Source organism: Podarcis erhardii (genome assembly GCF_964252035.2).
Source record: "Podarcis erhardii genome assembly, chromosome: 2".
NCBI classification, from domain to species: domain Eukaryota; kingdom Metazoa; phylum Chordata; class Lepidosauria; order Squamata; family Lacertidae; genus Podarcis; species Podarcis erhardii.
In genome coordinates, this window is record NC_138498.1 from 91,188,700 (window position 1) to 91,214,786 (window position 26,087).

The 26,087-nt window shown below is 45.4% G+C and overlaps 1 protein-coding gene across 1 annotated transcript; it reads left to right on the top strand.

The window, feature by feature from the left end:
- The first annotated feature begins 7,254 nt into the window (after window positions 1–7,254).
- LOC309337044 (protein SSUH2 homolog) lies at window positions 7,255–23,837 on the top strand. Its single transcript, XM_081853696.1, has 13 exons — window positions 7,255–7,343; window positions 9,262–9,317; window positions 9,738–9,839; window positions 10,514–10,592; window positions 10,962–11,091; window positions 12,077–12,137; window positions 12,935–13,059; window positions 14,637–14,699; window positions 15,998–16,080; window positions 17,670–17,762; window positions 19,956–20,061; window positions 22,917–23,024; window positions 23,531–23,837. Exons 1-13 carry the CDS (start codon window positions 7,318–7,320, stop codon window positions 23,669–23,671), a joined length of 1,173 nt encoding a protein of 390 aa, XP_081709822.1. The 5' UTR covers window positions 7,255–7,317; the 3' UTR covers window positions 23,672–23,837.
- The last annotated feature ends 2,250 nt before the right edge of the window (window positions 23,838–26,087 follow it).

Genomic DNA, 26,087 nt, shown 5'->3' on the forward strand with positions numbered 1-26,087 from the left:
TGTATCAATAGCAAGCATGGAGGCGACTCTACCATTACTTCCACACTCATAGTACTTTGGCCACCTCATGAGAAGAGAAGACTCCCTGGAAAAGACCCTGATGTTGGGAAAGATGGAAGGCACAAGGAGAAGGGGACGACAGAGGACGAGATGGTTGGACAGTGTTCTCGAAGCTACAAACATGAGTCTGACCAAACTGCGGGAGGCAGTGGAAGACAGGAGTGCCTGGCGTGCTCTGGTCCATGGGGTCACGAAGAGTCGGACACGACTAAACGACTAAACAACAACATGGATAGTGCTCACTGGAAGGACAGATCCAGAAGCTGAGGCTCTAATACTTTGGGCACCTCATGAGAAGAGAAGACTCCCTGGAAAAGACCCTGATGTTGGGAAGGATGGAGGGCACAAGGAGAAGGGGACGACAGAGGACGAGATGGTTGGACAGTGTTCTCGAAGCTACAAACATGAGTCTGACCAAACTGCGGGAGGCAGTGGAAGACAGGAGTGCCTGGCATGCTCTGGTCCATGGGGTGATGAAGGGGACATGACTAAACGACTAAACAACAACAACAACAACAACAACAACACATGGATAGTATATTAAACACATAATTTCTGTCCATATAACATCTCTTGCTCTGGTAACATCCATTTTTTTGTCAACTTTGTTAATAATAAAGAAGAGCTGCCTTAACAGATTTGCTTCTTCAGATAATATCAAATGCAGATTTGAACCATCCAACCCCTTATGGTTGTTCAGTGCTAATATTGGTCTCTTCCCTTGAAAACAACATTAGTTATCATTCATGCACAGATTGTGCAACATATATCACAAGTATTTCCAGTAATCTTTTGAGGAACTTCAGCGAGAACAGAAAGTGAATTTTATAACTTTATTCTTCGAGTTCATGAACTGCTGAGGGCACAAAGCACTTGTTGTTGTGGTCTCACACTACTCTTTTCAGACATGGGACTCACAAGTTAAGTACAAAAATATATTTTTAAACAAATATTAATATAGTTCTGCTTTTGTGACTCACCTTAATGGACACAAGTGGAAGAATAGTGGCATAGAGGATTGTCACCTGCGGAGGTGACAATAAGAAGCACTAGGTAAATGGTTGCCATGCCCTTTGGCAAAAGCTTCAGTGCCTAACTGAATACCTCTGGGAAGCCCAATAGCAGGACATAAGTCAACTGACCAGGCATTTCTTGGGGACAAAGATGAAATTCCAAGGTGAAGCAGCCTATTGGTCTTTTTTTAGATATACAGACCACCTCCAAAATATCATGACTCTGGTCCAAAATGGTCTGAACTGAAGTAGCCTGATCTTGAAACTCTGGACCCATCTCAGAGTTTTGCAGGGCTCAGGCAACAATGTCACTTTGATTTCTTGGGTAGGCCTTTTAAGCTGCAGATGGTGCATAGTGGGGATGAGTTGCCTGAGGTGAGGGGAGGAAGCATCAGTCTCCTGGATGTGGGAAAGACATCATAGCCGGGTCTGATTTTGCAGCTCCTAGTATAGGAAGAGTGCCCATTTGCAAAATGAAACTGACACTTAAAAGCACATTGTTAATTCTTATTAAAATATGTGTTGGCATGTGTTTGGCAGATGCTTGCTTTGAGAAATAATCAGCATACAGTTCCCACATTCGGCCTAGACAACAGCAACAACAAATTGATAACGGCAATGCAGTAAAATGATTCAAAATGTTGTTTTAAGAGTTGTGTATGGCAAGATTGTTGCTGAGACTGGTCAGGTCTCTCGCCCTACTCCTGGAGCCTACCTGTGAGGCATTTTCTGCCTGAAAAAAGCCCTGGACACTTCTCATAGATGGGTTGCTTCTGCTCAGGGGGAGCTTGCTGAAGGTGTGGAAATTATTGTCATGCTTACTATGCCTTTCAAAGAATAATGTTTGTCTCATCCATCTAAAGTTAGCTGTGTCTAAGTCTGCAAGTCTGTGCGAAATAAGTTCCACTGAGCCAAGAGAGACTTGCTTCTTTGTAAACGTGCCAAGGAAAGAGGCACGCCTTTCACAGGAAATATCATAAATTGATTTTAAGTATGTTGTCTACTTAAGAATGTGTTACTCACTGAACTCACTGAACTCAGTGAGACTCACTTTTGAGAAGACAACTGTGGATTATCTGGCAAATCCTGAGTTTTCCTGGAGTGAGGCAATTCTCAGTAGCAGACACATCATCCTGGCACGCCACTAAAAACTCAACATTGATCCCACACTGACAAACATCAGCAAGCAAAGCTGGTCAAAAAAGAAGTTAATGTCAGGATTATTAGCATGCTGTCTTCTATTAACATATAATACCATATATTGAAGAGTATGCTTTTCTGCATGTATGCTACCCAGAACAAACTTAATTGGTCTCTAAGGGGCTACTGGTCATTAACCAATATTTTATTTTATTATTTATTTATTTAGTTTGACTGTGTCAGACCAACATGGCTACCTACCTGAATCTAGATGCATGTATATTGATCACATAGCAATATCATCAAAATATACTACAGAAAGAAAATCCATTACATGTAGTATAATTTTTATGTATAGTTGCAGAATACAACCCCCATTATGAAAATGCAACTTGCATGTAAACTCCTGACAAGATCATGTTTCTTCTTCTTACAACCGTTGAATTTTCTGTTTGCAGTTTGGTGCCCTCCCAATTCCGAAATATGTAATCCAGGATTCACCTAAATCCTATTCTGCTCCTCCATGCAGCTGTCTCCTCTTCATTAACTCCACATAGCTGAGGATCCCAATGTGCACCTATGCATATTTGGCTACTCAGTTGTAGGCATCCCTTGAAGGCATCATGCTGAATGCCCAGACACGAAGGAGTTTGGGCCAAGGAGGCACATGTTGGGGGAGGGGAAGGCCAGCGGTTCAGCCCTATTGCACCTTAAAGGTAAAGGTAAAGGGACCCCTGACCATTAGGTCCCGTCGTGATTGTCTCTGGGGTTGCGGTGCTCATCTCGCTTTATTGGCCAAGGAAGCCGGCATACAGCTTCCGGGTCATGTGGCCAGCATGACTAAGCCGCTTCTGGTGAACCAGAGCAGCGCATGGAAACACTGTTTACCTTCCCGCCAGAGTGGTACCTATTTATCTACTTGCACTTTGACGTGCTTTTGAACTGCTAGGTGGGCAGGAGCAGGGACCAAGCAACAGGAGCTCACCCCATCGCGGGGATTCGAACTGCCGACCTTCTGATCGGCAAGTCCTAGGCTCTGTGGTTTAACCCACAGCGCCACCCGCGTCCCTACTGCACCTTACCTATGCAATAATAACACTACACATAGGCATAGCTAGGATCTATGATGAGGGGAGGGGGCACCCACCTGTCACCATCAGTGCCAGATTTACATATAAGCTAATCAAGCTATAGCTTAAGGCCCCACTCTCTTTGGGGCCCCAAAAAAATTTAAAGGAAAAAAAACCTGGATGCACATTTCCAAAATATAAGATAAAAACCAAATAAAGTAAAACCTACATACAGCAACAGTGTTTTGTGTTGTGTAGGCTCCTATGATGTAAGTAATGGGCCCCGCCTGCTAGCCTGCTCCCTTAAAATATCACTGGTTTGTTCATTTTTACATACAGTGGTACCTTGTTGATATCATCAGTGACTTTGCTTTGGCAAAGACAAGGAAAGTATTGTAATTAAGATCATGTTTGTGTACTGTTTCTATACACAGTATACAACAAATCATGATAAAATTATACAGCTGAATGGGTATTGGGTAGATGCATTAATATAATTAGTCCTGTTAAATAATTTTTGGTATTATTTATGAATGTGACATATTACTAGAAATATTGTCTTTTACACTCACTAAGTATAAGAGGATACAAAGGTCTGCTGTCCCAATGAACAGCGTAGAGTACTATGGTGATATTGATATTATATAAAAATGCATTGTACAGGTAATAACACTTCATTTCATATTAATAAAGCTATTTATAATTCTTAGTAGTTTGCATCATACATTTACACCTATTATTATTTCATGTTATACCAAGTTTCCAGAGACTAGATTATGAGTCTTTGTAAATTGTGTTTCTAAAGGAACTTTTGTTATTGCCAAATGCCAATGTGTTTGCATTATTAAGTTTGTTATGAATAAAAAATCATTTTAAGTTAGAGCTTAATAATTATTTCACTATTAACATTCTTCTTGATTGGGAGCCGCCCAGAGTGGCTGGGGAAACTCAGCCAGAGGGGCGGGGTATAAATAATAAATTATTATTATTATTATTATTATTATTATTATTATTATTAATTACATTTCACTATTAATATACTTCTTCTTAATTGTATTTCAGTTCAACAATTACTCTGATAAAATACATATTTAGTTATGTGCAAAAGACTTTAGATACCTATTAGGTCCATAAATTACCATAAAGCATATATTCAACACAAAAAATAGTGATAATTTGTTGTTGACAAAGGACAGTTGGACAGTTGCATGGGTTAGCGCCATCGACTAATGGCGGATTCCCTCCGAGCTCCGGAGGGAATCGGCTCCGCAGGATCGGGTCTTGCCCGCGGCGACGACGTGGGGACCCTTAAAAATCACAGGCGCGGATGCCTGTGAGCGTGGTGACTCGGCGGGCACCATTTGCGCCCCCCAAGCTGCGAAGGAGCCTTTTTAAAGGCTCCGGAACGGGGACAGGATGCGGCGCGGTGCTGTGAGTAGACTGCTCCTTCTGCGGAGTGAAGCCGCAAGCCATTGTCGGAGAGCGCTGACTTTTTCCTTGGAACAATTGGACTTTAAAGTAACAACCCGTGAGTAGTACGGAAATTGGAATTTAAAGAAAATTTTGTTGAATTAGGAACGAGCGGGGAAGGGTTAAAAAGGAAGTCCGCGCCCCCCTCTTTGTAAATAACCTAAAGCAAAGGACCTGCTATCTAAGGTCGAGAGAATCTTTTCTTTCTTTTTTTCTAAAAGACTTTAACTTTCACGGTTTGACATTAGAAGAAACTTTACTGGAGGATAAAAGATTAACTTTGGGAGCTGAAGTTTCACCCCCTCAGACCCTGGAGCGTCCCGCGAGAGAGCCTGTAGGTGAAATATTGAAGAGTTTGACAGCTGTCAAGTTAGCTGTCAAAAGGAAAAAGAGAACTTTGTTTCTGTTGCTTCTGCTGGTAATATCTGTTACAATTTGTTGAAAATAAGGAAGGGCTGATACATACTAACTTGATTTTTGGATTTGAGCTGAAAGGTACATTAAGGAACTAAAATCCCCCTAGAGGGGTTTAGGGACATTACAATAATGGCTGGAGGAGGGAAAATCCAGGCTGAATTGGAAAGAGCATTTGTTCTCTTGGGAAAGTTACAAGGCCAAATTGATGTTTTGGCTACAAACATCAGAACTCTGGACTTAACAGTAAATAACATAGTTGAATCTGATAAGGATTTGAAGCAGGAAGCCTATTCAATTGGACAAATAGAGAAATTTGAGAGTCATGAGAATATGGAGAAGGAGACATATGTTGCCCCTGAAGAAAAGGAAGGAGGAGCTGTAATTTTGCAGATGTTAAAGGAGAGTTGCAATTTGTGGCCTGACATGAAGGCAACAAAGGAAAAAAAGAACCTGATGTGGAAAGTCTGGCCTGAATTGGAGAGCGGAAAACTGAGAGATCTCCTTATGTGGAGATCTGAAGACCGAAGGATTATAAATTTGACTAAGGTGGAGGTTGGAGCTTTGGGGACATTTGGACTTGAAAGGAGCATGAAACAAGATTTGGAGTACCCCATAGGCTTTACTCTTAAGTATGGAGGTCTGGCTGGAAGAAACATGGATCCTGTTGGGCCGGAGCCTCTCCGAGATTTGGGGTTTAACATTAAGGACTATCCAAAAGACCGGCAGAGAGGAATTGAAAGAGATTTAAGAGCCTTGGATGTGAGATCTCCAGGCTAAACAGTATATTGAGACTGATGGACACTTGTTGGGGACTGAAACCGGGAAAGGGGTGAGTGGAGTTTGGGAATCCAAAGGGTATACAATTATAATTTGCTCTGTTTTTATTTTGTTCTGCTATCTGTTTGGAAATTGGGAAAGTCGTGGAAGGGAAATTTTGGTCGACTTTAGGAAAAATGTTTAAGAATGAGTAACGATGTATAAGTATTGATGTTTAAGTTTGGATAAGTTAAAATTGGTTTTTAAAATGGTTTAAATTAAATGAAAATAAGGTTTGCAGAAATAAATTGAGGAAATGGAAGAAGAGGAAAAGTAAAATAACAACATGTTAAAATAAATTATTAAGTTAAAGTTGAGAAATAAGTAATAAGGATTTGCTGAGTTAATAATTTAAATTGGAATACAAGAAGGGGAGGTGTGAGGAGGTCTGAGAAACAAGTCAAATGAAAATAAGTAACTGAAATTTTATGTGTTTTTAATTGTTTTTTTAAGTTTTGGATTTTTGGATTTTTGTTATTTCTTGTCTATTTTTGTTTTTGTGTGGTTTTTTTTTAAAAATGCCAATAAATATTCATTATATATATATATATATATATATATATATATATATATAAAAGGCCCCATTACCTTCAGTAACTTAGGGTCTCATCAAACCTAAATCCGGCCCTGGTCATCATCCTCTGCCCGGCTCTATACAGCACATTCTGAATGAAGTAGTTTTAAACTACTTTCTTTTGACCCCAAGTGCTTGGAAAAATCTGTCAAATTATTTCTACAATTTCTGCTTTTAGTTAAGTGTTTTTTAGTTATTTCTTTGATGGGGGGGCTCCCTCGTCTCCCCCCCTCCCCGGCTACGCCCTTGGCTCTACACACAAATGATATACCCTCCAACATTTCTCCAACGAAAATAAGGACATCCTAAGGCAGGCTTCTTCAACCTCAGCCCTCCAGATGTTTTGAGACTACAATTCCCATCATCCCTGAACACTGGTCCTGCCAGCTAGGGATCATGGGAGTTGTAGTCCCAAAACATCTGGAGGGCCGAGTTTGAGGAAGCCTGTCCTAAGGGAAAGCGGGATCAAATCAGAAACTAGGGCGGCTTCTCTAAATCAAGGACGTTCCTGGGGGGAAAGGGACACTTGGAGGGTCTGAGATAACATGAGAATGGGCCTAGGAATAGGAGAACTCCTGTCCATTTCTGCTTCCTCTCGCTTCCTCCTTTTTCTGCTTCTCCGCCGTCCACATTTCCGCAGCTTATATGAAACAGAAAGTTGCGCAAGGCTGGCCAAAGAGGGATCCGGAAAGAGAAAGTAAAGAGAGAGGGGGCAAAGGTTGCTTGCTCGCGTGTTTGAGATGGTTTGCTAGAAGCGATGGCGGACGGCCGTCAGGGAATCCGGTGAGAGCCTTTTACAAAAATCCCCCTCGTCGGGACCCGCCCCCCCCTCTTCTCCGCTTCCCTTGAAAGCTGCCAGTCCTCCCCACCCTCTCCCTCCTCGCCATTCCTTTTAATTCATGCTGGAACGAAGTAAAGGGATTCCTTCCAGCAGCACCTTAAAGACCAACTGAGTTAGTTCTAGGTATGAGCTTTCGTGTGCATGCACACTTCTTCAGATCTGAAGAAGTGTGCATGCACACGAAAGCTCATACCTAGAACTAACTTAGTTGGTCTTTAAGGTGCTGCTGGAAGGAATTTTTTTATTTTGTTTTGACTATGGCAGACCAACACGGCTACCTATCTGTAACTCGAAGTAAAGGGGAAAGAGAGTCCCCGTTGCCCACGTGTTGATTCTTTCTGCCAAGAAAGCTGCAAAGGGGGCTTTTTCTTTGCGCAGGAAAAAAGCTGCTTCCAGAGGCGCTTTTGCTGCGGGCGAACGGGAGAGGCGCGCAAAAGCGCGCAAGGCAACGCAGCCGCGGAAGGAAGCCGCCCCTCCTGTCTCTCCTCCCTGGGCTGAGCGCGCCGCGCCGCGCCCATGTCAGTGGAGGCGGCCCGCTTTCATCTCCATGGCTAGCGGGACTTGAATTCGTCCCCAAGTTAAGCACCGTCCCCAAAACATCTACAAAAACCACAGAAGCAAAAACAAAATAGCTCCAGGAAATTAGCTTCTTTTCCTAGGGACATGGGAAGTTTCCTCATACGGCATGTGACCCAGGCTTCTCCACCCCTGATGGGAAGACATAGAGAAGTATGCGGACGCCATCTAGCTCTCCACAGGGTTTCAGGATGGTGCTCCTTGCCAGCCCTTCCTGGAGATGCTCAGCCACTGGACGTGAGCTTGAGACACAGGGCAAGAGTCTCTTTCCTAGCCTTGCCTGGGGATACCGGGGATCGAACCGGGAACCTCTGACAAGCAGAGCATGCGTACTTCTGCAGAGATTCCCTTAACTCTGAGATACAGAACATGCCGACCTCCGGGTGTCAGACATGAGAACGTAAAAGCCCCACTGCAAACAGGATATTGCAAGTTGGAAAAGTTTCTGAAAAGAGGGGAGGGGATACAAAACTTAGTATCTTTTCGTATTTCCCCCCACAAAATACAAAACTTAGTATCTTTTTGTTTTGTATTTTTCTCTATAAACCTTAATAGCATTAAGTTTTTTAAAAAAGGGAGGGGAGGAGGAAAAGTTTCAAAAAAGGGCAACCTAAATGATCAAAATGCAACTTTATGCACAGGAAGGAGTAACTCCCCCGTGCAGAAAGGTTGCAGTGTTTGGGACTTTTTAGTTTAGAGAAAAAGTGATAAAGTTATAGATGTTTAGAAAGTTATGTACCACATGGAGAAAAGTTTTACTACCCTTCTCATAGCATTGGAACTCATGGACACGAAATGTAGCTGATTGCTGGAAGATTCAGGGCAAATAAAAGAATGTACTTGGTCATTTGGCAATGGATAAACATTGGGACTCACTCCCAAAGTCTGTTGAAAGAGTTCTCAAGAACTCAAAAGCTTGTTCTCTACTTTATGACGATTCGCTTAGTCATAGCATTACAATACTAATACTATGCCAATAAAGGTATTGTTATATTGTGGCTTTAGGGCTTTTAAAATCAACTAAAACGGCAGCTCACAATTCCTTTTTTTAAACAATCAGTTTGTTGCTGAAAAAATGGTCGTATGAAGCCAGCCTTGACATTATATATAAAGTGTTAAGCACCTACTACGTCAGACCTTCATCCGACAGTGTTAAAATTGCATCCACAACTGCACTCTCTAATGGTTTTAAATTGACTGCATCTATTTCTGCTTTTTGTACTCTAAGCCGCTCATTTATATTTGTTATTGTGCATGACACTCTTTTTCACTTTCTCCTGCTAGAGTACCAACTCAGACATACGGAACTGTTGGACAGACATCTGCTCAGTGGACGTTTGGTATGAAAAGCAAGACATTGCGGGCATTAATTATCCTTGTTAACCTTGGCTCCATTCAGATGTCACCCTAAATACTAGTTTACCAGGGGTTGCCAATGTGGCTGCAGGTGCTAGCATGCCCACTAGTACCACCTCTGGTGCCTGTGTAAGGTCTTGATAAATATCCATGATGCATGAGAAATTTGCCCTTCCTTCTCAGTTCTTGTTTGCATTGGCTCAGCATTGCTACGTCCTCCCTACATTTTGTGACCATGGCACTTTCTCAAATCCCGAAGGTACCCACTAGTGCCAAACCCTTGACCTATCACTTGTGTAATAAAGACGAAATCTTATATGTAGGTTTCAGTATTCCATACGATTCATTATATGTTTGAAAGATGACAACGTTTAACGTCTTCCTTTTCCCTAACTTTGTTGTAGGTGCCGCCCTTCCCAGAGACATGGCTCAGATGCCAGGACCTTATGCTGCTCCTATGTATAACACAGGCACCATATCTGGCTATGAAGGCACAACTGCTGCAGGCAAGCACTTGTTGGTGTGGACCCTAGTTCCCTAAAGCATATGCCAGGGGTAGGCAACCTAAGGCCCATGGCCCACAAGCAGCGCATGGGGGTCATTTAACCGGCCCACGAGCCACCCCCAAACCGAACCACCCATTCGGTGAGTCCCTGCACGCTACGGTAAACAAGCCCGGCATGGCGCGGGGACTCACTTCCGTGGTGCTGGAAATAGCATCTGCACATTCTCAGACTCCAAAAATCACGTCTGCACAGATGCAGACACAGGAAATTGCAGCCACGCGCGCTCATGTGCACATGCGCTCTTGCCCATGGAAGGATCTCCACTGGAGTGAACTGGCCCAGGCAAGTTAAACCTTGCTGCCCCCTGGTGTATGCTGTAATACAAGTGCTAGTTTTTAAGGTGCTTCCCTTGTGCTTGATCCAGACTGCAGTTAGTGCAGAATACTGCAGCATGATTGCTAACAGGAGTAAAGCCTTGTCAGCATCTCACACCTGCGCTCGGAGTTCTGCACTGGTTGCTGATCCGCTACCTGGCCAAGTTCAACACCCACTGCATGCATGTTCCTTTCTGCTATTGCCAAGGAGAACTTTCTTCTAGCACGTTGCTCATGAGACCTGAGAACATTCACAACTGCTTATCCTGCTGTTCTTACCCGAACCCCATTCCTTTATAGGAGGAAAACATTGCCTGCCTCCACCTAACTTGTTTCTTGGACATGGAGGTGGGCAACAGCCGCCCCAGAGAACGTGGAAGTAAGTGGATACTGTTAAGCATTCTGTTGTGGACCTCCTTCTCAGGGTCACATGACAGTGGTGTGGGTGGGGCCAGAGGCAAAAATGGGCCAAGCAGGGCATGCAGATTTCACCTTTGTTCAGTAGGCTAGTTTCCACAGACACTCCCACATCTCTCCCCAGCCTCCATTCAGAAATTCACGAGGTGTTTTCAGACTTCAAAGACATATTCTAACCAGGCCTCGGGAGAGTTGTGATGGCCAGAAAAAACGGATATGGCGTGCATATTTGGTTCTTGTCTCTGAGGTTCCGCCCCTCCCAGGCAAAAAGGACTATGGGAAGTTTTGGCGGTCATTTTTACTTATCCCTCCTTTTGGTCCTTTCCTACAGCGTTCCTGCCATTTCAGAAGATGAAGCCAAAGAAGCTTTTATCCAGTATGCTTCCAGCAAGTGCTGCTACAGCACAGACCCAGCCAAAGAGATGGTGTTTAATGACCTACAGTTATTCAATACCTACAGAGTAAGCAGTATATATTGGTAATAGTATAGCTATGCAGGAGCAGCTGGTATGGTGGAGGCAGAGACACCCTCTGAACGCTGGCATTGCCAGTCCGACACACCTGACTGACTCCACCCCCCTGGGTCCTGACTGGGCAACCTGTTTAACTATTTCACCTCCAGCACTCTCTCATATGTTAACGTCACACTCACATTTCTGGTTCTTCTTGGGATTGTTACCTTCATGAATGTTTCTGAACTTTTTAATCTAGTACCAACATCGCTGGATATCTTGCCCATCTCAAAGCAATGCTTTTGCTTGCAAAAACTGTTGCATGAACATTTCCATGCGCTGTTCAAAATTGATAGACATTTATGGATTTATTTTCATTAGCCTTTGCCACTTATTTTTTAAGTATCTGCAGTTCTTTTATATTAGCATGAAAACTTGTAGACGGGGACATTCTATTTTTTTAGTATATATGACCATTTTGAGTTAATGGATAAGAGATGCACTTTACTTGTACAGTGGTGCCTCGCAAGACGAAATTAATCCGTTCCGTGAGGCTCTCGTATAGCGTTTTTTTCGTCTTGCGAAGCAAGCCCATTGACAGCTTAGCGGATTAGCGCTATTAGCGGTTTAGCGGCTTTTAGCGGATCAGCTGATAAGCGGCTTAGGGCTTAGGAAAAGAGGGGGGAGGGAAAAACCCCCGCAGGAACTCGCAAGACATTTTCGTCTTGCGAAGCAAGCCCATAGGGAAATTCGTTTTGCGAAGCGCCTCCAAAACGGAAAACCCTTTCGTCTAGCGGGTTTTCTGTCTTGCGAGGCGTTCGTCTTGCGGGGCACCACTGTACTGTTTTGTAGTCTTGTGGTGGTTGCTTTGTGTTGGCTCTAACCAGAGACATTTTAAGGTGTTGCTTCCCTGTGTAATTTCCTTAAGCCAATTTTAAAAATCTGCTGACTATTTCTTGAGTGAAGTGTTTAATTCTTGAAAGTTGTTTCTTAGTATAAACTGGAGACCTTCACTGAATCAAGATCCTCTGAATGGAAGACGGAACCTTATGGGGGTAAGTACCGCTATGCTACGCTACACTACAATCCAGCCCCACTTAGGCCAGACTGAACCATCCAAACCCTTCACAGTGTAGTGCATCTCCTTTTACTTCTGCCAGCTGAGCTGGCCTCCTGCCAGTCACCAGTTGGGCAGGCAGGAGTCCCGTTGACATTATCCCAGTGGATACCCAACAGAGGGCCTTGAAATGGGTTTCCAAAGGTGGGAATGGGGCTGAGCTGGCCTGATGCAATGGATCATGAGCTGGTCTAACAGCAGGCATCAGGTGACATTAGGCCAGCTTTTCCTGCCCCCACCCCCAATTCCATGGCCACTGAGCAGCTGAGGATGTTGTGATGGCTCTGCCACTCCACAAAAGGCTGTGTCAGCAGGTGGTGGGAGTTCGGGTAGCAACCTGAGAAGAATTTTACAGGAACCAGCTTTTATTGCTTTCTCAATGCATTCTCAATGTAAAGGACTCAGTATAATATTATTTAACAAGGCCTTCAAACCAAAAAGGATAGATGCATTAAAAAATTGCATATTTGTGTACCTTTGTTCTAAAAAATCTGAAAGCATTAGATGGAACTGTGCTTTAGTATAGACCACCTTATCTCTCCATTTCTGTATGTCCTGAAAACAAGGTATGGTGGTACTTTGGAAGTTGAATGGAATCCATTCTGGAAGTCCGTTCAACTTCTAAAACTTTCAGAAATAAGGCATGGCTTTCCTGCAGCCAATTGGAAGCCGCGGAAGTCACATTGTATGTTCGGGTTCCAAAGAACGTTTGCAAACCAAGCTTTCTTATACCAGGTGGAGCAGTAGATTCCTACCTGCGTGGGACACCTCCTTTGCCTTGGGATATGAGAGCAGACACTCCTGGCATGTTCCGAGAGAAAACCCAGAGAATCAGAGTGCCTCATACATCAGCATTAACGGTACAGAGCTAATGTATCAGTGAATATGGTGGTATACGTGGGTCCATGCATTTTGTCTGGCCAGCACCCTTCCCCTCCTCTTTGGCACAGCCCTGTGCCTTTTTTCTTCAAGGTAACTCCCACTGAACTCAGTGGGGCTTACTGCCAGGTAAGTGTTCATGCCGGGTTGTAGCTTGAGGCCCTGATTTTGTGCTGTGTCTGTGAGGGAAGTCAGGGACTGTTTCCCCAACTCTCTAGCTGCCAGTAGCTTATACTCTTGTCCTTATCCTGTAGCTTATCCTGTTGTCCTTAATTACAAGATAGTTATTATCTCTGAGTTGTTCCTGTTGTGGGAGAGATTTATGAGAAGCAACCAGTGACTGTGGGCTAGAGTCACGTAAGAGGGAAGCAGCTCTTTGGAGTTTCTCAGGCAGAATTGAAGGCACAAAGATCATGATCAGATTTATAATGGGATATGAGAGCAGAAAGAAGCGACAGAGGAATGTTGTTGCAAATTGTACACAGGTTTACTGGTAAGAGTTTGTGCAGAAATGTATGTATAGGCATTTAGGTGGATCATTATGTGACCCGAGTAACAAGAGGGGTGCGTAATTTTGGAGGTAAAAGAGTTTTGTTTTCAAATGAGATGACTGAAGGAAAGTCAAGCAGGAAAGGAAAGTCATACCATACATTTAAAGCACTGTCATACTAATTTAAATGCTCATAGATTCCCTCAAAGAATTATGGGAGCTGTGGTTTGTTAAAGGTGCTGAGCATTGTTAGGAGCTGCATGTTCCCTTCACAGAACTACAGTCATACCTTGGAAATCAAATGGAATCCGTTTTGGAAGTCCGTTCAACTTCCAAAATGTTTGGAAACCAAAGCGCTGCTTCTGATTGGCTGCAGGAAGTTCCTGTAGCCAATCGGAAGCTGTGGAAACCCTGTCAGACATTTGGGTTCCAAAGAATGTTCGAAAACCAGAACACACACTTCCGGGTTTGTGGCGTTTGGGAGCCAAAATGTCCAAGTACCAAAGCGTTCGGGATCCAAGGTACAACTGTACTATGTCCAGAGTTCCACATGAAGAGGAAATTCTTATTAATTCACTCTGAAAATGGTAGCTCTGGGAATGGAAGACATTGTGACCCAGTCCTAAGGTTTGTGCACTGGAAGAGCCTACGTTGGGTGTTTTCCATCTTGTTGGCTGTAACAGCTAGGTTCTGCCTTAGCCCAATGTCTGCAAGCATAGAAATCATAAGGTTGTGGCTGAGATTGAAATTCCAAACCTTCTGACAGTAGAAGACCTGGGTGGGAATCTTCTAGATCTTGTTGCAGTTCAGCACCCATAACAAACTCCGGTTCCTAGAATTCTTTGCAGGGGGTGGGGGGTGGAGCCATGGGTGTTTAAAGTGGCACCATAACACCTTGAATGTATGTTATGAATGTGGCCATAGTTTAATGCAAAACAAATGGAAGCCCACCAGATCCTCTTAACATTGCCTGCTTTTATTATGAACAGCATAGTATTTCCAGACAACCCAGGTCCAAATAAAAGCTGCTGGCTCCGTTTTGACGCTCTCCTTTCTTTGATTTTGAAGGCTTGCCCGACATGTGGATCAACTGGTAGACGTCACTGCAGTAAATGCAACGGCAACAGCAAGGTAAGTAGTTGTGAGTAAGGGGGTTGTTTTGCTTAGTGTGGAGTTTTCGTTTTGTAGAAAGATGAGAACACAGATAAGAAAATAAAAGGTGGTGGAGGAAAGCATATTTCTTTTGCGCAGTAGCCTGTCCTGCTATTGTCTGAACATCTGATGGGATGTTGACTAGTAGAACCAAATTGGAACCCCGGAGATATAAACCAGAAAGCCAGTAAATATTTGATATAGCAATTGTACTGGATGTCTGGGGTATATGTTTTCTATGCTGGTTTTTCTTCCATATTTGGAAACTCAGAACAGAGAACAATTAACACGACTGACTACGTAATCATGGATGTGAGAAATATTAATTAAAGTAAACATTGCAATACCACCCCAAATTGATAAAAGTCACGACTAACAACCCTTCCATCAATTTTTAATCCGTTAATTCAGAAAAAAGTTTATTTTATTTTTTAAAACCTACATTTTTACATGCTTTGTGAAAATAGAAAGGGATGAAGTATGGTGGAATCAAATAGAGTATCAGTTCACAGATTGATGGAACTGGGCAGCGTCTCTTATTAAGAGGCAAGAAATCTCCAGCTGCATCTAGGCAGTGTTAAGAAAGCAGAAGGAGAAGGTCAACACCTCTCACTTGGATGGAATCAGCCAGGTTGGGTCAAGGAGACAGGGAAGTCCTCTGTCACAGAGGGAAGACCTTTGGATTTTTGACCAAGACAAAGTGGTCTTCAGGACTGACCCTTCCCCTCATACTTCAGCACCACGTTTCATGAGTTGCAGGAAACAGATCTTCTAATAATTTTTTTGTCTGAGATGGCAGCAGTTTGAGGTTCATAGGGCATTAAAAATACACTTCTTGGAGAGTGGAATCTGATTCCCGGGGTGGGGTGGGGAGATAGTCCCCCTTGTTTCCCACAAGCAAGTCACCCAAGGCTCTCTTGTCTTGAGAACCAACAAAAGCAGGTAGAATTGAGAAGGCTTGGATCTAGCCAACATTTCTGACAGGTCTGCAGTTACAGCTGACTTTGTGGTCCATTTGCCCATAGGAATACCTCTTCACAACAATGTCCTCATTGGGGTATGTACAAAGGTGGTGCCTTGGGCCTCTCCATCTACTTCCACAGGGCATTGCAAGATGGACATCTTTGCTTCGGCAGATAGCACCTTAATGACTGATAGAGAAAGTAGTGAAGTGATTCCTTGTTAAAGATGATCATGCTGATTTTGCCCAACGAGGGTTTTGTTTGGCGATACCCTACTTATTTCTGGCTCTTTTGTCTAAAATTAAATCCCAACAGCAACAGTGTGGGAGATGTCATGGAAGAGGAGTCCGGTTTGTGGATGACACATGTGACCTGTGTTCAGGAAGTGGACTTGAAAAGTGCGTGAGTCAATATGCAAATATATGAGGAAGATGCTCATTTTTATTTTCACTGTGGGGTTAGAGTGTTGCACTATGTGTGACAATTGCACTGCTTCCTGGTCCCCTGATACGTGAGATACCATGGGCAATCGTATGGTGGAGTTTCAAGCTATAGGTTCAACAGATGATAGTTTCACACGTATACTGTGCTAATGCATGCATGTGTAAATATCTACTTTTATCTAGTTACTATAGCTCAGGGACCAGGAAGTCTTTGCTTCAAATCTTGCCTTTGCTGTATACACACTATATACCTTAAAAGCACATTCAAAGCACATTCTTTCCCTCAACGAATTCTGGGCACTGTGATTTTCTCCTCTCAGAATTAAAATTCCCAACAACGCCCAACAAACTACAACACCCCTTAATTCTTTGAGGAAAATAATGTGTTTTGAATGTGTTTTATATGTATCATGGGTGCTCAGCCTCACTCATTGGCCTTTGGAAAGCTGCAGGATGAAAGAGACATCTGCAGTATGGGAATAATAAGACTTAGCTTACCCTCAGAGGTGTGAAATGTTTAAAATACTGCATGTGAAGGACTTTAAAGACCCTAAGTTAAATTTTTAAAATTAAAAATATAGGAAGCATTGTCCTAGATCTTTCTGTAACTGAACTGATTCAGTTTCTGTAACTGAAGTGATTCAAATGTATTTTGCACTTGGGAAGTGCACTTGTGCCCAAATGTAAAATAAAGCAAAAGGCGTTGCCTAATAGCAGCACCCTGGAATGAGGGCTATAGTGAAATGGCCCAAAAAACTAGAAATATAAATGGAAGTCTCTTCTGTTTATGATTTTTTGCATTCAGAGACGTGTGCTGTTGTTTTGCAAAATTTGAATTAGCGTGAAAAGTTAGACAGCCCTCAGGTGAATGGAGAAAAGATCCTACAGGCCTTACTTTTCACCTCCCCATTGGTCCCAGGCACATGCAGACTGTTAAGAAGATGGTGATCTGTCATTTTAATCTTTTAATCTTTATGAAATTTTCTGTGTACATATAATTGCTATGTTGATGCAGCAGCCTCCCTGAAGCTAAAGCTGGTCTGTGCCTAGTTGGGGACATATGGAAGCCTGTAGGAGTTTCATGGTGGAAAAATACATATGAGAGAAAGGCTTAGGGTATGTTTGAAACAGAAGGATCCTAAGAAAGCAAATAAAGCAGATCTCCAGCCCGTCACCCAAACTATGGGGGCATGCCACACTGCATCCCTCTGTGTGCCTGTGTTGGCTAAGTATATTCAAGAGAGCAGAAATAGGGTTGCCATCCCCTGACTAGTATTGGCCAAACTGGAAAATGTTGCTAACTGAAAAAGAAGCTCAGCTTGTTATGCGTCCTGAGGTCCAGGAGATGGCACCATTTCCCAACAGAAAAATGAAACAAGAAGACAGCTCTAGAACTGAGAAACCTCTATTCCATTGGTTTTGCTGGATTATCCTTTCCTTTAGTGTGTGTGTGTTTCAGCCGGGCTCACAAAGCACCAAGCTTTATGCCGAGTAGTTTCATTACATTTTATCGCACCTTGTGTTTTATTACATTTTATTTACAGTTGCCAGCAGTGTTCTGGTATGGGAAAAACAGTCTGCAACGATTGTGAAGGAAAAGGACAACTGCTGTCGTTCATTGAGCTGCAAGTTGAATGGTAAGTGTTATGGGTTAAGGGGGCTGCTTGTGCGTAAATGGTTGAGCTCTCAACTCATGCAATCAGTTTCTAAACTCTCCCAGTCCGCGGAGCCATGGGTGCATGGCTACCTCAATCGTTGGCAGAATCCGTCAGTGGGCGTTTCCGGAATTTACACCAACATAAGAGTTCCTTAACGGAAACTCTCCTTCTGGATTCTCTGCGTGACAGTTTCCTACACGGAGTAGGCGTTCCCAGCGGGGGTCCTGAAACCTCTCCGCTGTTCTCACTGGAAGTATCTTGGAGCCATCCCTCCGACTGAGTTTCTGTGGGAACTCTCTCTCTCCCCCTGCTGGTTCCTTCCTCAGCATCCGAGGCTCTCCTACCCTCCTTGAGCCCTTCCACCACCTGACTCTCCGATGGCAGTTCCCTGACAGTAAGTCTTGTCAAAATAGACTGGTGGGAAGGGGAGGCCGCTTCTAATGGTGTGGAAAATTGGCTCTGCCTACCAGAGTCACCTGAGTTTTACATTCAGCATCTTGAGTGAGCAGGTCCAGTATAGATGCTACGAATGGTTACTCAACTGATCTGGAAAATATGGGCTTGAGACCTCTTGTCATTTAGGTTAGTGTATGGGGCTAAATGAGGCATTGCTCTGGCTCAGTCCGCACCGACGGCTACCTTTGAGCATTGTGCCAGTTTGGTGACTTCATAAATTTATGGTCAGCACCTGATGTGGTTCAGTTCCCCCATGGGCGTGCACTGTGTTTGATATACCGTAATTTTCGCTCCAAAACATGCACTTTTTTGCTCCTAGAATGTAAGGGAAAATGCCTGTGCGTGTTACGGAGCGAATGCACTCGACCGGAGCCATGGCTGCTGTCAGTCAAGCAAACCGGGAGCCGCTTGCAGGACTTCTGTCCCGCTTTGCGCGGCTCTAGCTTTGCTTGCTTTACAGCCAGGAGGAGGGGGAGGAGCCGAGGAGGAGGGAGGGAAGGAGAGCCATGGCAGCAAAGCGGGCAGCAGCCGCTTACACGGGAGGAGGGACAGACGGGAGCCATAGCGAGCCGGAAAAAGCGCCGCATAGCCAGCAACAGCTGCTGCAGCCTCAGCTAGCAAAGGTCCGTGCGCTCTCTAAACGGAGCAATGAGGCTGCAGAGGGACGACAGGGCACAGGAGGGCTCTGAGCCACGAGCGCAGTGAAAACCAGTAAAAAAGTTTTTTAACAGGCTGCTGGGGACAGGAGGGCATGGGATGAGGGAGAGGGGGAAATTACTTCTCCCAGCGTCTCAGCTGATCCGCTGAGCAGGACTTGGGTTGCAGGGGATTCGCCATTAGCTGCGTAAAGCAGCAAAGAGGGAGAGAAGGAGCAAAGCGGGAGAGGAAAGGAGCTGCTTACACTGCTGTAAGTGGCTGCTGTCCGGTTGGCTCCTTTAAAGCAACAGTGCTCTTTCCCTCCACCCTCCCCGCTCAGCTCGCCGAAAAGCTCCTTTTCCACACACCCCATGCGAGCTCCTTCTCCCCTTAAACCCTTCTTCTGCATCATTAGCAGCATCCTTCTCCACATACCCCACGCGAGCTCCTTCTCCCGTTAAACCCTTCTTCTGCATTTTTAGCAGCATCCTTCTCCACGTACCATGCGTGTTTTCCTTGTCCCTTGAATGCTTTTCCTTCCCTCCCCACTTAAAACGTGGTTACAAAGCATGGATCCACATGGATCCTCAGGATTTTTGCACTGGGTCACCCCAAGTTCACCATCAGATTACATAGCATATCCATGGCTACAGCCTGCACCAAAAAAACACACACGCACCCACAGTTTCATGGGGCTACAATAGTGCAAAAATGTGGTTACAAAGCATGGATGCACGTGGATCCTCAGGATTTTTGCATTGGGCTACCCCAAACTCACCGTCAGATCACGTCTGTGGCCACAGCATGAACCACAAAAATCATACATCCACTGTTTCGTTTAGAATATTTTTTTCTTGTTTTCCTCCTCTAAAAACTACGTGTGTGTTATGGTCAGGTGCGTGTTATAGAGCGAAAAATACGGTATGTTGGAGATTGGGCCGGCTCTTCGACCCCACGTAAAAAGGTTACATAGCAGGGGGAGCCATTTTGAGAGCATTGGTTTAAGAAGGGTGTTGTGCTGTGAAAACAAAGAAGGGCTGCAGGTTGCCATTACAACTCTCCTGCCTTTTGCCTTCATAGGAAGAACAACATTTATGAATATGTGGCAGATGAAAGATCTGGATTTCCTATCGAACTCTTCAAAACGGTTACTGGAGAGACGTTGTTTGTTGATGACAGCCCTATGGTAATGAAATGCTTTCAGCAAAAGCAGTAATGCAAAGAGAGGCAGGCCTTGAAAAGGAACCAAGTGTTGGCAATTAATTAATTGGTGGACCATATTTCACCATATAATGTCCCCCAGACACATAAATCTTCCCCCACGCTACTCCAACCTCTGCTACCTCTCCCTCACCCTGGGCCACAACACACACACAATCATAAAAGTTATTGTAGCCATACAAAAATACACAGGTACGAATGTGACATGTCTGTGCTCCTCCTTCCAGTCATGGAACTGGAGAAATTTTGGTGTTGGGTGACAGTGGCGCTTGGCCCACTTCAGTAGTGTATTTGTCAAGTGGCAACACATTTTTCTGTGGAGGCCCAGGCTGGGGCTTGTTTCGGCACTGGGCTGCCAGAGCGTTAAAAGTGCCAAAGTGGGAACCGAACCTCTCTCTGGCTCCCATTTCCACTAGACGTTGAAAACAGCATCATACCACATTCAACAGTCATGGCTTTGCCCCAAGGAATCCTGGGAACTGTCTTTGGTTAAGGATGCTCAGAGTTGTTAGGAGACCCCTATTCCTTTTAGAGAGCTGCAGTTCCCAGAGTGGTTTACTAATCCCTCTTCCCAGGGAACCCTCTTGATAATTTTGTGTAAAAGAGAGAGGGCTGGACAGGGACATACTGGGTTGCCCAGAAACAGCCTGGCTTCATCATCTCATATTGGCAACAGTAGTTTGCTCTGCATTTTACTTACCTGTCCGCAGTGCAGGCAAGAGGCTCTTCTTGGGTGGTATGCAGTTGCATGTACAGTGGTGCCTCGCAAGACGAAATTAATTCGTTCCGCAAGTTTTTTCTTCTTGCGAGTTTTTCGTCTTGCGAAGCACGGTTTCCCATAGGAATGCATTGAAAATCAATTAATGCGTTCCTAGGGAGACCGCCTTCAGACCAGGTCCGGGGACAGTCTTTCCCCGGACCTCTTCTGAAGGCTGGGGGGGGGAGGACTTTTCTCCCCACCGCCAGGCTTCAGAACAGCCTTCTGAAGGCTGGCGGTGGGAAGAAAAGCCCTTCTCCCGCCGCCAGCCTTCAGAAGAGTTCCTGCAGGGCTGCCTAGGCTGCGAATAGCAGCCTGCTGCCGGGTGCGAGGGACGCTCTGAAGCAGAGCGCCCCTCGCCCGGGGCAGACATCTGCAGCTTGGGGAGCCCTGCAGGACTTCCCCACAGGGCTCTCCAAGCTGCGGATAGCAGCCTGCTGCCCCGCTCGAGGGGCGCTCTTAAGCAGAGCGCCCCTCGGGTGGGGCAGACATCTGCAGCTTGGGGAGCCCTGCCGGACTTCCCCACAGGGCTCTCCAAGCTGCGGATAGCAGCCTGCTGCCCCGCACGAGGGGCGCTCTGCTTCAGAGCGCCCCTCGGGTGGGGCAGACATCTGCAGCTTGGGGAGCCCTGCAGGACTTCCCCACAGGGCTCTCCAAGCTGCGGATAGCAGCCTGCTGCCCCGCTCGAGGGGCGCTCTTAAGCAGAGCGCCCCTCGGGTGGGGCAGACATCTGCAGCTTGGGGAGCCCTGCCGGACTTCCCCACAGGGCTCTCCAAGCTGCGGATAGCAGCCTGCTGCCCCGCACGAGGGGCGCTCTGCTTCAGAGCGCCCCTCGGGTGGGGCAGACATCTGCAGCTTGGGGAGCCCTGCCGGACTTCCCCACAGGGCTCTCCAAGCTGCGGATAGCAGCCTGCTGCCCCGCATGAGGGGCGCTCTGCTTCAGAGCGCCCCTCGGGTGGGGCAGACATCTGCAGCTTGGGGAGCCCTGCCGGACTTCCCCACAGGGCTCTCCAAGCTGCGGATAGCAGCCTGCTGCCCCGCACGAGGGGCACTCTTAAGCAGAGCGCCCCTCGGGTGGGGCAGACATCTGCAGCTTGGGGAGCCCTGCCGGACTTCCCCACAGGGCTCTCCAAGCTGCGGATAGCAGCCTGCTGCCCCGCACGAGGGGCGCTCTTAAGCAGAGCGCCCCTCGGGCGGGGCAGACATCTGCAGCTTGGGGAGCCCTGACTTCCCCACAGGGCTCTCCAAGCTGCGGATAGCAGCCTGCTGCCCCGCACGAGGGGCGCTCTTAAGCAGAGCGCCCCTCGGGCAGGGCATACATCTGCACCTTGGGGAGCCCTGACTTCCCCACAGGGCTCTCCAAGCTGCGGATAGCAGCCTGCTGCCCCGCACGAGGGGCGCTCTTAAGCAGAGTGCCCCTCGGGTGGGGCAGACATCTGCAGCTTGGGGAGCCCTGCCGGACTTCCCCACAGGGCTCTCCAAGCTGCGGATAGCAGCCTGCTGCCCCGCACGAGGGGCACTCTTAAGCAGAGCGCCCCTCGGGTGGGGCAGACATCTGCAGCTTGGGGAGCCCTGCCGGACTTCCCCACAGGGCTCTCCAAGCTGCGGATAGCAGCCTGCTGCCCCGCACGAGGGGCACTCTTAAGCAGAGCGCCCCTCGGGTGGGGCAGACATCTGCAGCTTGGGGAGCCCTGCCGGACTTCCCCACAGGGCTCTCCAAGCTGCGGATAGCAGCCTGCTGCCCCGCACAAGGGGCGCTCTTAAGCAGAGCGCCCCTCGGGCGGGGCAGACATCTGCAGCTTGGGGAGCCCTGACTTCCCCACAGGGCTCTCCAAGCTGCGGATAGCAGCTTTGCGAAGCAAGCCCATAGGGAAATTCGTCTTGCGAAGCCGCTAAAAAATCGGAAAACCCTTTCGTCTTGCGGGTTTTTCGTTTAGCGAGGCATTCGTCTTGCGGGGCACCACTGTATACGTAATGTGATAAAACAATGACTAGCCTGCTCTTGCTCCTTGCTCAGGACTTCAAGGTTTTTTTGTATGTCTTTGAAATTTGTGTTTCCATAGGTATATCCAGTGATTAGTTTCCCTGATTTTGGCGTCAGTCAAGCCTCCAGCAATGCCGTTGAACAACACCAAGCTCAGTTTGCATCTACAAGGCGGATACTCAGGCAGGCGAGTGCTGTGAATATTAACTGAATCACCACTGAGGCGATGGTCCTCAGTGCTGTGGTCCAAGAGGATTGCCTGGAGCGCTTCCTTCCCCCATGCAGGGTCATGGTGAAATTCATGCACCTGCTGGTCTCCACTGGCCTGTGCCCTTGCAAACATCCTAAGCTTTGTAGGCTTTTTCCATATTGTTTGGTTGAGTTCCTCCATTGGCAGCACCCTAGGCTAGTTGGGTCAGAGAATAGGGATGGGGAACTTCTGGCTTTTCAGGTGTTGTTGCGCTCCAGCTTAAGCAAGCCCAGCAGGCATGCCCAATGGTTTGGGACAAGAACGTCGGGAGGGTCCCAGATTCCCCATACCTGCCAGATAGGGCTGCAGCATCTCCGTATTCAGAATGTGCCTAAGTCTTGCCATTCTTCTATGTATAAAAGAAAGCCATTCAGGTTTGAACTTTTCTGTGAACGAAACACTGATGTTTAGATCTAAAAAGTATCTTCTTTGTGTTTTTACAGAGGCAAACAATTGAGCTGATACTTCTCACCAGGGTACAATATTTGTGGCATGGAAAACCTTACTCCTTCTATGTTTATGGCAAGGAACGCAAGGTGCATGCGGAGGATTATCCACAGAAGTGTTGCTGTACCATCCTGTGATTATTATGGGCTATTTCAACTGGTGTAAAAGAAGCACTGTTGGTTAAAACTTGTGGAATATTTGCAGTCCCTCCTCATCCCATTTTTTTTTAAAAAAAGAAGTCTATTGTCCCACTTTATAAGAATTGTGGAAGATGCTTAAATAAATTGGACATAAAGGACTAAAGTTTGCCAAACTCCAGGATTAAATATTAGAAGGAGAAAAAAGAGCAATCAGTGCAAGGATGTCTCGTGCACAACAGAACATTCCTGCCCCCCCCCAGCGTGTCTCCTCAATATGTTCTTTTTTTAATGCTTTATTAATATTAAAAGATATAACAAAGAAATATATATATATATATAATCAAAATAGAAATACAAAAAGAAAATCACATTATTTTTCTTATTTTATTTAGTGCACTATTAATCTCTATTTTCTTTTTAATTGTCAATAATATATCCACTTATAAATATCCATCATAACACAGAAATCATTCAAATCCTGCCACTTTTATACTAATACAATAATCTTTAAGATTTTTTTTATACATGTCCCAATTCCAAATAAATGTTTGTTCAGTATTACTTCTCAATTTGTCTGTCATTTTTGCCAGTTTGGCAAACTCCATCAATTTGCTCTGCCACTCCAACTTTGTTGGGATTTTCTCTCCTTTCCAGTTCATTGCAATTAGTATTCTTGCTTCTACAGTAGCATACAAGAATATTTCTCTCGCAATTTTTGGTATGTCTAGGCCAAGCATCCCTAATTTTCTTGACCCTTCTGCTTACCAAATATTTCAACATTTGCTTGAAATATTTTTATACATTTTAGATAATTTTAGTGGTGTCAGGTACCATCGGAACTGCATCTTCATATTAGGGTGTAACATGCAGTGAATTTCATATTGACCTTCCATAAATTTTCCCAGGCGGTCATTGGGATGTTGTAGCCAAAGTCTTGGGCCCATTTGACCATAACAGATTTTACCTCTTCCTCCTCGACCTCCCTGGAAAGTATTTTTGGAAAGTATTTTTGCTTTTGAGTTTACCAATTCTTTTTCCAGTCTGAATGGTCCCACCCTGCCTAGAGGAGGAAAGGGGCTGGGCTTGTTGGTGCCAGCAGCAGTAGCACTCGAGCGGCTGCCATTTTAAGCAGCCCCTCTCCGGAGCCCTTTCGCGCACCGCTCATTGTCCCTCCACAGCCACCACTGCCAGCCCCTGCCACTCGCAAGAAACAGGTAAGCAGCCATCGGGGCTCGCAATGCTCTTGCATCATTCCCCCCCCCAATAGTCCGGCCCCCCACTAGGTCTGAGGGACAATGGACCGGCCCCCTGCTTTAAAAGTTTGCTGACTCCTGATCTAGTGCAACTGTTTCATTGAATACTGATGCTTTGATCTCTCTGTTGCTATCTGTGGGGAGCAACCTCTTTGTCATCCTGAGAGCATTTTGAAATCGTTTTTCAATGTGAACCAGAAAAATCACCAAATAAACGATTTATTCTACTCTTTATATAGATCTCTGTAGTCTCTCTCACTCTCTCCTTCCCTCCCTCCCTTCTGCTTCCCCCCTTTCACCCCTAAACGTTCCGTGTCATTGAGTTCTTATGGGGTGTTTTGGTTTCCCCCCTCCTTGATAGGATTTATTCCTACAGGGTTTTTCTGCAAACCTAGTGTTACCTTAGGGGTACCCCAAGTCTGCCTAGGCCTTTACTGTGGGTGGTGCAGTTTTGGCTCCAGATACATGAGCACAGTAATACACATTGGAGACAGAGGGCACGATGGAGGGGCTGCACTCCTTCTCAAGGGGTAGGTCAAGAGCTGGAGGTTACACCAGGATTCATATTTGTCATCAGTGACCCCTGTGATTAGCTTTGTCTGGTGGCCAGGTATGGCCATATCTGGGTCAGAATAACTTGACCACTACCAAAGAGCATACTATTCATGTAAGTGATGACAGCAGTGTGGATACCACCGGCCCAGAGTCCCGACCAGAGACGAATGGTTGAAAAAGAAGATGGACTATGCCGAAATGGCGTCAATGACCAGGAAAATTAGAAACCAAGAAGATAGAAAGTTTAATAAGGAATGGGGAAAATTTATAAGTTACCTTAGAGAACACTGTAAATGACTAAAAGCTTTGTAACAAAAACTAAGGTAAAAATGAATTTTTCAGAAAAATTGAGAAATTATATGATGCAGTAGAAAAAGGTTGACAATGGAACCCATGGAGGGAAGTCGAAGGATTCAGGGAATCCTATATGTTTATGATTATGATTATTGTTCAAATTCAAATATATATTGTAAAACTGCATAATAATAAAAACAAATAGCTTGACCACTAGTCAGTGCCTTGTTAACCTCAAGAGTGGATTGCTGCTACTCAGACACCCATTCCAGGACTTGGTTCTCCACTAGGTCACCTGCTCAGGTGGCTGT

What these genes read in the sequence shown, in the direction of transcription:
- LOC309337044 (XM_081853696.1), top strand. Translation starts at nt 7,318, where the DNA reads ATGGCGGACGGCCGTCAGGGAATCCG. An exon ending in ATCTGCTCAGTGGACGTTTG is followed by an intron (nt 9,318 to 9,737) that starts GTATGAAAAGCA and finishes ACTTTGTTGTAG; the next exon opens with GTGCCGCCCTTCCCAGAGAC. An exon ending in AGTTATTCAATACCTACAGA is followed by an intron (nt 11,092 to 12,076) that starts GTAAGCAGTATA and finishes GTTGTTTCTTAG; the next exon opens with TATAAACTGGAGACCTTCAC.